This window comes from Camellia sinensis, chromosome 1 (genome assembly GCF_055761805.1).
Source record: "Camellia sinensis isolate YWXY chromosome 1, ASM5576180v1, whole genome shotgun sequence".
In the NCBI taxonomy this organism is placed as follows: domain Eukaryota; kingdom Viridiplantae; phylum Streptophyta; class Magnoliopsida; order Ericales; family Theaceae; genus Camellia; species Camellia sinensis.
The window spans coordinates 142,462,807-142,478,321 of NC_138961.1; the positions used below are offsets into that span (position 1 = coordinate 142,462,807).

Below are 15,515 nucleotides of genomic sequence, written 5' to 3' on the forward strand. Positions count from 1 at the left end.
ACAATTCCCTCTTCTCAAGTATCCTCAACAATTAGTTATTTCAAGACTATTTCAACGTTTTGAATAATAATTTCCAAAATGAACAACAATTCTCATCTTCCTTGAAATTCATCATTTATATAAATATAAATAAGAAATTTTCCAAATATCCATTTATTTTGACACACAAAATAAATATAACAATATCATTCATGAATTTTCAGTCTCCTTTAAAAAGAATCCCCAAATTCTAGGTTTTCTCACCAAAACTATACAACTCAAATCTTTTGAAAGAAAACTTTCTAAAATCATTTTTTCTTCAATCAACGAAGATCAAAACCCATAAAATCATTTTAAAAGAACAAGAGACAAACCCACTTTCAAAATTGCTCAACTTCTTGAATCAACAATCAATTTTCAAAGCTATCTAAAGATGATTTTGAAAATCATATAGATCTTGCAAAAAAATATATATAACTCTAAGAAAATCGCTACCTCAAGTTTTGAAGAAGAATGAGATGAAACCCCCAAAATCAATGGTGTCGAAACTCGATCTTCACCGCACACAACGAAGCCCTCTAGAAGTTAACCAACTTTGATGAAGAACCTATGGCAGAACTCTAATGGATCTTGAGAAATCAAGGTTTTGATCCAATTTGGCGTAGGGAAATGTAGAGTGAAGGGAGAGGAAAGGGTTTTTAGAGAGAGAGATATACAAAAGTGATCTGAAATATCAGATTCACGAATTGATATAACATGATCCGCATGAGCGTGGAAAGCCCCGCTCGAGCGTCAAATACACATTCCCAGTACTTTTGCAGACAGGTCAAACTTCTAGAATCAAACATTCTCCGCTCGAGCGTATAAACGACCGCTCAAGCGGACAAGCAACTTCTAATGCATTTTGCATTTTTGCTTAGGGGGCACTGCCTCTCAACCCAGTCAAGGCGTTGTCCTAGGACCCGCCAAGGGGCTCTGCCCCCTAGACCCCAGCGAGCTAACCAGGCAGCTCGATCCTCAACATACTCAGCGAAGTGGCAAAACTAGGACCGGTACAGCCATTAAGCGTAAATCTCTAGTTCATGTGTTGAATAACCATCAACCGATTGAAACAATTCTCAAATGAAAAAAAGAGGTGACAAGTTGATTCTTAAAATGAGGTTGTTACTATGAAAGTCAAACAAAGAAAGGCTAATATAAGCTATGTACAAAGACCAATGATACAACAAATGAACTAATCAAAGTTTGAATCAATTAAATAGAGTAGGACAGCCCTAAAACAATCTCTAATAAGCCAAAAACAGTGGCTGAAAAGGCAAGAAAAGTGCTCAAAAGCTAAACAAAAGGTAAAGATAATAAAGCTATGTAAGCAAAAACAATGAGGGGTGGCCAACCCCTCCAATTTCAAGACTTCAAACCATGTTTTTTGGCCTTAGTTCAACTCTAAAAATCAGTTCAAAAATCAAAGAAAAAGAGTGTAAAGGAACCAAGGGTTAAGCTATAAAAATAGGTGCAAGTAAGGGTGTCAACCTTACCACCTTTGGTAGATTATCCAAACCCAAATTCCAACACTTAAAATTGATGTAAAACAACCCAAGAATAGAAGAAATAGATAGAAATGAAGTAAGCAAAAGCAATAACAAAAGTTACAAGCTTATATCTCTCAAAATGGAGTAAGCTTTGGTTGATGATCAAACTCACTCTTGACACACTCTCAAGCTTGAATTATGCTTCTCAAGGGTCAACCAAGGCTCTAAGATGATGAGTCAAGGTTGTGTATGGTGAATATAGATGATACAAGGTTGGTAGGTTAACTCAAATGTAGTTTGCAATGGAAAAATGAGGAAGAATGAGCTCTTTCTATGTGTATAGACTTTCTCTCAATTGTTCAACCCCCAAAACAAAGGTATATGGTCGTATTTATAGAATTTGAGCACAAAAGGTGATAAATATCTTCAAAAATGGACAGCTGGCGGCCTCTTACCCAGAACAGTGTTTCTCGTTACTGAAGCTCGGTCGGCCCTCAATAGCCACAGTTGGGCCTCAATGAATTCCCCTATTTTTCTGTTTCAGCCTCAACACAGTGCGGTACAAGGTGTACAAAGGGATTTCTTGGGTATGATCAATGGGAATATGGAAGGTTTGGGGTTGTTTCGAAGCTTGGACAAGACTCATTCGTTAAGACCTAGAACCACACGCAATACCACTTTCATCATCGAGTGTTCTGAGTAAAGAGCTCGACCTTTGCGGGTGGTCAAAAATGGGGTGTCCACATGTCTCCATTATTTTGTGTTTGGTGACTCTAACATAGACAAAGGAAACATACAGAAGTAGGTACACAATCTGTGACCATAATTGTCACTCCAAATTCAATGAACAATGAACATCACCAATGAACAATAAATATCAACAATTGTAAACATCACCGATGAACATCAGGACTTGGAGATAGCAGCAAATCAATAGTAAATTATTATTCAAACGTTGGTCAGTTACACACTTGTCATTCATGTTGTGCAAAACATATACTAAGAAAGAGGCAGCCAATACAAAAACTAAGCTTCAAATGTACAAAAAGCCCCTACCACTATGAAGGTTATGGAACATGAACAAAAGTAGCAAAAACATTCACATCTATTACATTGTATTCCATAAACAAAAGTAGCAAAAACCTTCTCCAACATTTAAAAAAAAAAATAGTGGTCCTTCACATCCATTACTTTGTGTCAGTTGCATTCTTGGTTTGACCCATGACAGATTTGACATCACTAGCATTGTATAGCATTGTACACCACTCTTCCTCTCCATCTCATTTGAGCTTGCACAAGAATTTTAGTATTGGAAGTTACTACAGACCTCTGCACATCTTGACTTGCATGCAATGGAGTTGAGGCACTTGTTCTCATAACCTTTCTCCTTGTTACCTGCAATAGCCATCATCATTGTTAGGACATATGCAAGGAAGACATCTGTAAATTAACAAATATGGCCTTTGCAAAACTTACAGCCAGCTTCTTCTTCCTAACTTGAGTTGCTTCTATAACTTGACTCCCAACCAGGCTTCCTTTTACCTGACTTTGAGTTTGGCTCCCTTCAGTCTGGGCCTGACATTGGCTTCCTTCATGCTGGCACTGCAAAAACTAAAAAACCAAAGTTAGCAATGTGTAAAAAAAAATATGAATTACTTGACTGGAACTCACAAGATCTTTCAAGTAGGTGAATTGGCCTTTGACTTTGCATGTCCTTTTGTTGTGTCCTAATTTGCCACAATTTTTGCATGTCATCTGAGTTCCCCTCCTTCCTAGCTTACTTGAATCAGTTGCATCAATTGGGACATTTACATCCTTTCTCTTATTCAGTCTTGGCCTCCCAGCTCTCTTCTTCACATCAGGTGGTAGCACTTTACCATATCGACTTGTTGGCCACATTTGTCTACCATTGATTGGAGTCAATATGTTCTCATAAATCCTTAGGTAGGTTTCAACTTTATAGTAATAATGCACATACTTTTCTGGTTCTTCACCCATATAGTTTGCAACAGCCACAACATGGACACAAGAAAGGCCTGACAGATCCCATTTCCTATATCCACAAGTCCATTCTTTCAAGTCCACCTTTTATTGCTCACCATATGGGCCAACAACTTCATATTGGAAACCTCCATTCCATCTAGGAATCCATCCAGCTGCACTCACCTTGACCTTTTCCAAAATCTTCTGAATCTTAGGACATATATCACTTATGTTGTACCTTTTCATTGCTTCATTTCTTTTTTGAACTGTTTCCATCAACAAAACTCTTATCTTCTCTAAGATGGACAGCACAGGTTGATCCCCTAGCCTGCAATATGCTTGCATTGAAACACTCACAAAGATTATTCAAAAAAATGTCACACTTGGGGAAACTGTGGAAGTGACTCCTACTCCAATGGATTAGTGCTCTTCCAGTCAACCAATTGTATGCTTTTTCATCAACTCCTTTCATTTCTTCCATAACTTTAGTGAATACACCAACAATGCTTGCCCTGGCTGCCTTCCATAACAAATCCTTCAATACCCTACCCTTAAATTGACCCTTGAAATTGTTATATAAATTCCTTACACAGAACCTGTGTGAGGCATTTGGAAAGAGCTCAGCCACTGCATCAATTAGGCTATTCTGTTTGTCACTCATGAAAGTGTAACAATGAGAATTCACAATATTCAAGTCTTGCCCTAACAAATTCAGAAACCACAACCATGTTTTCTTCTTTTCCTTCTCAACAATGGCATAGGCAAATGGGAATATACAATTATTTTGCATTTATCCCCACTGCAGTCAACAACACTCCACCATATGGCCCCTTCAAATGACAACCATCCACTCCAATGACTGGCCTACAAGCATTTTGGAAACTCTTCTTCAATGGACCCCAACACAAATTCAATCTCTTAAACTTGGACATTTCCTCATCCTCTTCATGAACTTTTGGAACTTCCTTCACCTTCATGGAAATTGTTGTTCCTGGATTACTACTTCTAATCTTTTCTACATAACCCCAAAGCATTGCAAATTGTTCAAATGCAGTACTCTCAATCATTGTGAGAGCCTTAGTTTTTGCCCTTCTCACTTTTTGCAGGTCAACTTTGACATTGTGCTTTGTTGTAATGGTGTCTACCAATGACGTAATTGGCCAGCTAGGATTTAACCTAATCCTTTCCCAATACCTATTGTCAATCCATCTACTACTCACATGTAACACATCAAATGTTTTGTTACATGTGTGTTCATCTACAAAAGTTTTGATCCTAAAGACACCTTTACCCTTCACAAAAGAAGCATAGCAAACCCAAGGACAACCAGGTTCGCACTCTGCCCTAACCCTCTGTTTGTTACTCTTAGTAAATGTGATTTGTTTGCCCCACTTAATAGCATACTCCTTCATAGCATCTCTAAACAACACATTTTGTTTTGAACTCCATGCCAAGTTGGAATGTAGGATTATGCACGTCACTCTCACTGAAAATAGGGTACTTAATCTTAGTGCAATGACTATCTTTATCAGAAGAGCAATGAAGGCTTCTTAGCTCATCAGATGAGTTGTCCATGCTTTGTAGGTCATCATTGTTAGCCACATCACCCATAGCATCCTTAATACTTCCTAAACTACCAAATTCCACATTTTTGTCAGCATGTTTATCATATAAAGCATCATCATCACCTTGCTCATAGTCACTATCTTTATATTTTTCAGACTTATTAGAGGATAAGTCTGATTGGTCAGGATCATAGGCATCACTATCTTCATCTTCCTTCAATTCAACATCAACCATTACCCCCTTACCCTTACTTGTTTCAACACTTGAGCCTACTTGACTACTTTGTGTACTTACATAATCATTCAAATTATTACTTTGTTTTTATCCACATATGTGTCCAACATCAATACATCAGCATCAGATTTTAGTAACTCCATCTCACCATAACCACTAACCTTACTGTAATAGTTATTACTTGGCCTATGTCCTAATTCCTTAGCCATGCAACACAACTCTGTAATGGAAATTTGATCTGAATGAAAAAAAGTCAAAATGACTTACCATACAACCACTGTAAACCCTCTGTAGAGTATGCCTCACCACACCTCCATGATGCATTTTGATTGTAAAATACCCAGATCCATCTTCTGCATTTTGTATTGGAAATGTGTCTTTAACACTACTATTCAATGGAACTCACAATGATAAAATCCTATTACATTACACTAGAGATAGATAAATAATAAACAAGTAGTCATCCATGTGAAATACAAACAACTAAAAAAACAAAGATTTCATATGTGTTCATCAATTTCAAACAAACATAAACAAAGATTTTCTTAAAGTAAAACTGTTCAAACCGAAACAAACATAAACAAATTTCATTAACAAATCCATGTCACATACAAATAAACAAAGATTTTACCTTTTTAAAATAATATTAACATCAAACACATGCGAATTCCAACAACAATAGAAAATAACTTAAAAAAACATTAAAAAACAAAAAAAACATACATACCATATACAGGTGTTTGTCTTCCTCCACCATTATTCTTCTCTCTTGGCACCCAACCCATCGATTAACCTTTGATTTGAATGTGATTTCACAGTCGTCGTTCACTCTCAGCTTTGATTTTGGAATTTTGAGAGCAAATTAAAAACCCTAATTGCAATTTGGGGAGTTCTAAGCAACCCTAATGTTGTATATAACTTGATTATGCTCAGCCATGTCGTTTAACTTTCCCTCCATGTGAAAGTATATGTCACGCCCCACTTTTTATTACTCGAAGTCATTACCAAATTCATTATCTTAATTCAATTTCAAGGATAACATGCGGAAGTGAACTTATGCATTCAATTCGTAGAAGTGATTAACAATACTCTCATCCGTATGCAAAGTAAATATTACATGAACATACTTAATAAATTGCCCTTGGGCTTACATCACTTAAGGTACAAGAAGAAGGGTGTAACCCTTTTATAACAATGGCATTCTGCCCACATAAGAGAGGCCCTGTGGCCAACAAATCAGAAGACCCAATTCTTTCATCACATTCTGCTCAACACCTGAAAAAGATTCAACAACGTGGGATGAACATATAGTCCAGTAGGGAACTCAACATGATCCTCAACAATAACAGCTTACAGATAGCTATGATCATGAATACTCATTCTCATACTAGAGTAGTAATGTGACAGTTTATGCAAAATATACATAAGTATGAGCTTTTCTTGAAAACAACCATTTCAATCGACGCCATAGGCGATTCAATTTGCTTTTCCTTTTTATTAATCCCCGTTCCCCATCTTTCATAACATTAACAATACCTTAGGAATTAAATTCACTAAGCCCACTACACTCTTCCATTCTCCAAACACATACAGATATCCCTACTCAAAATTTATAATTTCTTTTAAGAAAATCCGATTTCCTTCACACTTTCCAAAAGACAAAGATGACATTTTGGCTTCTTTCCGATATAATCAAATCTATACATGCACTGTTATAAAAGAAGATAACAACTCACCGACATGTAAGATAAACCAATGAGGCAACTCGGCCTTCCAAAACCATAATCAACACAATCCATGATATTCCCAAATATACTGAAATATCAACAACAAACTTTGCTCTACTAGCCATGTGCATAGTAAGCCAAAGATACACCTCTCACAACAACATGCCAGTTTACCAGGCGCTAGCTGGAAGGGTGTGGTACCTTATATTCTCAGCGCATTCAGTTCTCCAGGCGCTAGCTGGAAGGTAACGGTACCTTTGATTATTAGCGCAGGGTATAACACCACCAACCAAATGCAACAAGGCACAACCAACATGTACAACATATATACATAAACCATCCAGATACAAACAATGTGTTAAAGTGTATGAACACATAGGTGTGTGGAGTCCATCCCCTATCTTCTCACACACACTGGAGTACAACCCCTCTCTCCTCCCTAACAAGTGTACATATATAATGCATCTCAACATTTCATCACATAAGATGTTTAATCAACAATGGTGTAGTGCATACACGACAATTCAACACAACCACGTCATCCTCCACCAATGACCAAGGACAAAACCTCTAGATGCCAATATTTAGTACATCTATTAAAGACTCAATTACTATGAGACCACAAACCCGACAACAACATTAACATGGTAGTTCAAGATACAATTCCACACATGTGTGTTCAACACTCATGAAACAACAATCTCATTTTCATACGTATTTCAAAATACCCTTCCCATTTCACAAAACAAGTTCCACATCCTTTTTGTTTTCACAAAATCAACTCCGTCCCTTTTGTTGTTACAAAACCAAATCCGTTCCTTTGTTTTACAAAACCACTTCCATTGATAATACAATCATAACTCACATTAGTCCACTACATTCATTTCAAACCATTCCAAAGTCAAAGTTAATCCCTTAGGCATTAACACCTTCACCCAACCCACATCAACACTAGAGATCTACAATATGGGTTCACTATTCTCCATTTTAATTTATCAATCAAAACATGATTTAGGGCTTTTTCCTTTATCAACTACAACATGCTAATTTATATTTTAATTAGCCAAGGCAACAATCAATGAAGCCAAAACCATTCTCCACACAACCAACCCTAGGTTTATTTCATGATTTTCAAACAAATCCAACATGATACAATTTTCATGCAATACAAAAATTACCACATGTCTATCTATAGACGGAGTATTGAAAAAGAACAAGGAGAATCCCTACCTCGAATGTAGAACTCAAATAGAGAAGATGACCTGAAATCAAAGTGCTCCAAATCCCAATTTTCTTGGATCACCACGAAGCCCTCGATGATCAACACACTTCTTACTAAGGCCCAAGGTGAGGAGAACACTCTAGCTAGATCAATCCTAAGAGAGAAGTTAGGTTTTAGAGTGAGGTGCTCTCCAATGGAGGTTTTGAAAAAGTAAGAGAGAGAAAGGAAATCAAAAAGTGATCAAAAAGGTGATTCCACGGACTGATATAAGAACATGTCCGCTCGAGCGTACAACACCCCGCTCGAGCGTCAGACACAGGTTCACGCTCGAGCGTCCAAAGATCCGCTCGAGCGCCGGATGCACTCTCCCAGAATTTTCTGCAGGCGACCAAAATGCTGAGAGGAGGAAATTCACGCTCGAGCGTCCCAACTACCGCTCGAGCGGAAAGGCAACAACAAAAACCCGCTCGAGCGTCAAATCGCCGCTCGAGCGTAGAGACCAAAACCTGGTTAAAATTTCTAAGTTTTAAAACACAGTCAACCTATTTCCAACTTGCTCAACACAACCCAAAACTCCAACACAAAGAGTGAGGGATAGAAAAGAGGATAAGACAACAACAAATCTACGAAACCGAGTCCGGATTACAGTTAAACAATAACAAGGAGTACCAGGATCGCTATAACCTCCCCCCCTTAAAGAATTTCGTCCCCGAAATTAAGGATACGCCAAAACACAAGGCCAACTGATCACACAACGTCAACACCCGAGTACTAGGAAAGAAACTACTCTCACTACAACCCTTTAATCCACTCTTACCAAGGAAGAGACTAACCAAGGGAACACGTTCCAGACGACAACACTGTAGGCATAAAAGCCACAACAAAACCAACCCTTCTGAAACCGTTTACTCATATCTGACCAGCGCTTTAAGCTAAGTCACTATGCAACAGCAATCATTTCCATTAAAAGGATACTCAAGGAAAATCTTTCACATTAATATAAGGAAAACGTTTTCTTGTTCAAGAGAAATTTCTCAAAGATAGTCAAATTTTTCAATGCTGGCATTTCGAAATAAACTTTGCATTTTCCACGCGAAACTCAAAAACTTGTAAATAGTTTTCACAAATATGGTGCTATCCAAAACACATAATCATCCATAATTGATTTGCCAAAAAATCATTCATTTGGAATTCCTCAAAACCCTTGAATTAAATCAATTTCTCAACAACGCCTTTAGATGGCTCAAATACTAGGAAAATTTTGTTTTCCATTCTTTTCAAAATAACACCATCAACAACCATCACTCACACAGTGATGCCACAACCAACACGGAACATAACATTTCTATAATGATAGTTAATAGAAATAACAACAGTACTATCAACACATAAGGCATAAGAAATTCATGGTTTTGCAATTTCATCCCGCCTCCCTTTACTTAACCAATTTAATAACATACACCTGGCTCAGAACCTGGCCAAACAATTAAATGAGATAATAACTCATATAAAACATTTTTCACTTCACAATAGATAAGCATATGAGCTATATCAATCTTTCAACAGATACACATTTTGGTGCTGTATCATCGGAGTCCATCCCCTATCTTCTCCCAAACAATATACATACATAATGTATATAAAAAAAAAATCCAATCATTCACAATGATCATTCAATACACAAATTTGCTGTATTATTATAACCGTCATATTCAATGACACAACCGGATGATTAGTTTCAGTTTTCCCTAATCAACACACAAAGTCTACAACGAATGAGACGGTAACCGATGTTAACCCAAAACCCGATACCAACCAGCTGACTAATCAACTCAACAAACCACCATTCTCAGTAAACCACACACTGAAGTGCCACTAACCCCAAACACGGAGTTCCCCACACAAAACCCCCAAATTTTAGAATCTCACTGGATCTCCTAAAATCAAACCACACCAACACTGTGTCTAAGGGAATTACATTTCCCTTCCCATGGCTACATAACAAGCCTACTCATCTCCTCAACCGAAAACCGACTTGGTAAACCTCAATGACAGCAGCCAATCCCAATACAAACACTACCCCTGTACAACCGATGGGGTCACCACGGACTTTTTAACTAGCGAAGCCCAAAACACAAATCAACATACAGGTACCAAGCAAGCAACAACATCAGGATCATTGATCCCTTCAACAACTCCTTAATAGAAAAGAGGATTCGAGATTCCAAACATACACCCCAATACATGAGGGTTAAACCAACAACAACAATATGCATACATAAGCAATACGTAAACATGGTGCCTTAGCATCCAACAGTACATCGGTCAACAACAAAATGATTCGTATAATACAACACCGGTCAACAACACAAAAATCCTCTCCAGGGTAATACTATAGGACTAACTAGTAAGTCGCCCCTCGCGAGGCTCTCGAAGCCTGGCCTGCACGTCCCTGGTACCGATAACGTCCCCGACTGGACGGGCACGACTGAGTCTGACTAGGTTTTGAAACACTTGCAGAGTTCACACGCAAAGGGCAAAAACGTCTACCATGACCCTGCTGGCCACAAACGAAACAACCACCAGACCCTCTACTCAGAGACTGGTCTGAAACCTGCACCTCCCCGGACCTCTCGACAGAAGAGTCCGAAACCCCTGGCGAAGGAAAGGAACCAGCCCCCGACTGAGCATGTTTCCGCCTCCACCCCTTACTGAGCCTAGAGCGCTTAGGAACCGTAGGACTTACCGCAATGGTCTCCTCCTTAACCCCATCATCACTCGCAACCATGGCCTCCACATGGGCCGCTGCCTCAACTAAATAATAATAATCCTTCCAAAAGGATCCAGCTACCTTCTCCCGAATATCGAAACACAACCGCCTTTCAAACTCAAAACAACGACGCTCGTCTGTTGCCACCAACTCTGGAGCAAACCTCGACAAGCTAGCAAACCGCATCTCAAACTGCGCCACAGGAGTATCATCCTGACGCAACTCCAAAAACTGATCCCTCAACCTTTCCTGAGCAGAAGGAGGGAAATACTTGGCCAAAAAGGCCTCGGTAAAAGCAACCCACGTGCCACCTACCGTACTCTTAGCATACTTCCACCAATAACTCGCATCACTCTTCAATTGAAAAGTCGCCAAAGAAACCCTCAACTCCTCATCTTCGACTCTGAGCATATCTAGAGTCTTGGTAATCTGTTCCAACCAACTTTCTGCCTCCAACGGTTTAGCCTCCCCCACAAACTCTGGCGGACTGGAGCGAAAGAACTCCTTAGTAAGTTTGAGAGCATGCCCACTGCCGCCCTCAGTGCGAGCTAGGGCGTCCTGCACTGCTCTCACAATCTCACGTGCGACATCCTCGCCGACAGCCGATGCTGCAACGGCAGGTGCTAAAGGAGCTGCTGTGCCCCTACCGACACTCCTACTACTCAACCGTCCTCTACTTCCTCGTGTAGACATCCTATAAAGCACAAAACCAAATACCACGCTTAGTGCACAACACAATAGCCTTCTCCGAGGCACACTCCACTACCATTAAGTTACAAGACACACTTAGTCACAAAAATTTTCATCTCTATTGCATACAATCATTTAGACAGATAAACACATAATCGAATCAAGTCCACAAAGATAGCCACTCATCCCGGAACTCTCAAGGAATTCCCATCAGAAACCACGTTGATCAGGCGTGTTTCCAAAAGGATCTCAAAGTAAGTTCACCGGCTATGAATATTATCCAGGAGACTGAATCCCATACTCACATAAATGCAACACATAAGTCCTAACTTTCATGATATCTATATGCAACGTCCTCACAATACGTAGTAAACCCACTGTGGTAAAAACCACTTCCCACGAGCCCAAAGTATTCAAACCCGGCTCGCTCTGATACCAAGTTGTCACGCCCCACTTTTTATTACTCGAAGTCATTACCAAATTCATTATCTTAATTCAATTTCAAGGATAACATGCGGAAGTGAACTTATGCATTCAATTCGTAGAAGTGATTAACAATACTCTCATCCGTATGCAAAGTAAATATTACATGAACATACTTAATAAATTGCCCTTGGGCTTACATCACTTAAGGTACAAGAAGAAGGGTGTAACCCTTTTATAACAATGGCATTCTGCCCACATAAGAGAGGCCCTGTGGCCAACAAATCAGAAGACCCAATTCTTTCATCACATTCTGCTCAACACCTGAAAAAGATTCAACAACGTGGGATGAACATATAGTCCAGTAGGGAACTCAACATGATCCTCAACAATAACAGCTTACAGATAGCTATGATCATGAATACTCATTCTCATACTAGAGTAGTAATGTGACAGTTTATGCAAAATATACATAAGTATGAGCTTTTCTTGAAAACAACCATTTCAATCGACGCCATAGGCGATTCAATTTGCTTTTCCTTTTTATTAATCCCCGTTCCCCATCTTTCATAACATTAACAATACCTTAGGAATTAAATTCACTAAGCCCACTACACTCTTCCATTCTCCAAACACATACAGATATCCCTACTCAAAATTTATAATTTCTTTTAAGAAAATCCGATTTCCTTCACACTTTCCAAAAGACAAAGATGACATTTTGGCTTCTTTCCGATATAATCAAATCTATACATGCACTGTTATAAAAGAAGATAACAACTCACCGACATGTAAGATAAACCAATGAGGCAACTCGGCCTTCCAAAACCATAATCAACACAATCCATGATATTCCCAAATATACTGAAATATCAACAACAAACTTTGCTCTACTAGCCATGTGCATAGTAAGCCAAAGATACACCTCTCACAACAACATGCCAGTTTACCAGGCGCTAGCTGGAAGGGTGTGGTACCTTATATTCTCAGCGCATTCAGTTCTCCAGGCGCTAGCTGGAAGGTAACGGTACCTTTGATTATTAGCGCAGGGTATAACACCACCAACCAAATGCAACAAGGCACAACCAACATGTACAACATATATACATAAACCATCCAGATACAAACAATGTGTTAAAGTGTATGAACACATAGGTGTGTGGAGTCCATCCCCTATCTTCTCACACACACTGGAGTACAACCCCTCTCTCCTCCCTAACAAGTGTACATATATAATGCATCTCAACATTTCATCACATAAGATGTTTAATCAACAATGGTGTAGTGCATACACGACAATTCAACACAACCACGTCATCCTCCACCAATGACCAAGGACAAAACCTCTAGATGCCAATATTTAGTACATCTATTAAAGACTCAATTACTATGAGACCACAAACCCGACAACAACATTAACATGGTAGTTCAAGATACAATTCCACACATGTGTGTTCAACACTCATGAAACAACAATCTCATTTTCATACGTATTTCAAAATACCCTTCCCATTTCACAAAACAAGTTCCACATCCTTTTTGTTTTCACAAAATCAACTCCGTCCCTTTTGTTGTTACAAAACCAAATCCGTTCCTTTGTTTTACAAAACCACTTCCATTGATAATACAATCATAACTCACATTAGTCCACTACATTCATTTCAAACCATTCCAAAGTCAAAGTTAATCCCTTAGGCATTAACACCTTCACCCAACCCACATCAACACTAGAGATCTACAATATGGGTTCACTATTCTCCATTTTAATTTATCAATCAAAACATGATTTAGGGCTTTTTCCTTTATCAACTACAACATGCTAATTTATATTTTAATTAGCCAAGGCAACAATCAATGAAGCCAAAACCATTCTCCACACAACCAACCCTAGGTTTATTTCATGATTTTCAAACAAATCCAACATGATACAATTTTCATGCAATACAAAAATTACCACATGTCTATCTATAGACGGAGTATTGAAAAAGAACAAGGAGAATCCCTACCTCGAATGTAGAACTCAAATAGAGAAGATGACCTGAAATCAAAGTGCTCCAAATCCCAATTTTCTTGGATCACCACGAAGCCCTCGATGATCAACACACTTCTTACTAAGGCCCAAGGTGAGGAGAACACTCTAGCTAGATCAATCCTAAGAGAGAAGTTAGGTTTTAGAGTGAGGTGCTCTCCAATGGAGGTTTTGAAAAAGTAAGAGAGAGAAAGGAAATCAAAAAGTGATCAAAAAGGTGATTCCACGGACTGATATAAGAACATGTCCGCTCGAGCGTACAACACCCCGCTCGAGCGTCAGACACAGGTTCACGCTCGAGCGTCCAAAGATCCGCTCGAGCGCCGGATGCACTCTCCCAGAATTTTCTGCAGGCGACCAAAATGCTGAGAGGAGGAAATTCACGCTCGAGCGTCCCAACTACCGCTCGAGCGGAAAGGCAACAACAAAAACCCGCTCGAGCGTCAAATCGCCGCTCGAGCGTAGAGACCAAAACCTGGTTAAAATTTCTAAGTTTTAAAACACAGTCAACCTATTTCCAACTTGCTCAACACAACCCAAAACTCCAACACAAAGAGTGAGGGATAGAAAAGAGGATAAGACAACAACAAATCTACGAAACCGAGTCCGGATTACAGTTAAACAATAACAAGGAGTACCAGGATCGCTATAGTATAGGGGGCCACGTCACCTATTCCGTCCACTTCCTTGATGGAAATAGACAGCAGGGGTAAAATTGAAAGGAGTTCACATAGTATAGGGGTATGCGTGAAAATAACAATAGTCTGGGGGGGCTTTGAAAAACGTGACAAAGTATAGGGGTAAAAATGAAATAATCTCTTAATATTTTGGGATGGAGGGAGTAATCAATTGAAAAATCCATTGTTAAGCTATGTTTGATTTTGGCTTTTTGGCGAAAAAAGCACAAACCATAATCATTACACATTTTCTCTCACAAAAGTCAAAAAAACCAAAACCAAAAACTAAACAAGGTTAAAAAAGTCAGACTAAAAAAGCCAAAAAACGAAGCTATTTTAGCTCTTCTCAAACGAAGACTAAATCAATTGGTCAATCGATTGTCCTTGCACAAAAATTATGATATTTTTTAAAATTATACTTTTTTTAACAATGTATATATTTTACTAGCAAACTTGTGATTTTTGTATTCTTAAAAAAAAAAGAGCAAACATGACAATAGTCCCTATAGTTTGGTTCTTAAGTCATTTTCGTTTCTATAATTTTAGTTGGCTTAATTTTAACTCTGAAGATTCAATTGATTACAACTCTTAGTTTTTTTTTTAAAATGAAAAATACGCATAGAAGTGGCATGTGTCATATTTTTAAGAACAAAATTGTAAACTTACTCAACTCAGTAAGTTAACCT

General features: G+C 38.6%; 1 protein-coding gene across 1 annotated transcript; it reads right to left on the reverse strand.

Annotated features, from left to right (window-relative positions):
* Positions 1-4,270: 4,270 nt before the first annotated feature.
* LOC145820153 (uncharacterized) lies at positions 4,271-4,903 on the reverse strand. The gene has a single exon (XM_082914950.1). The coding sequence runs from the start codon at positions 4,901-4,903 to the stop codon at positions 4,271-4,273; it is 633 nt and encodes a 210-aa protein (XP_082771076.1).
* Positions 4,904-15,515: the final 10,612 nt, after the last annotated feature.

Excerpts from the sequence above, each read along its gene's own strand:
- LOC145820153 (XM_082914950.1), bottom strand. The coding sequence starts at position 4,903 with ATGAAGGAGTATGCTATTAAGTGGGGCAAACAAATCACATTTACTAAG.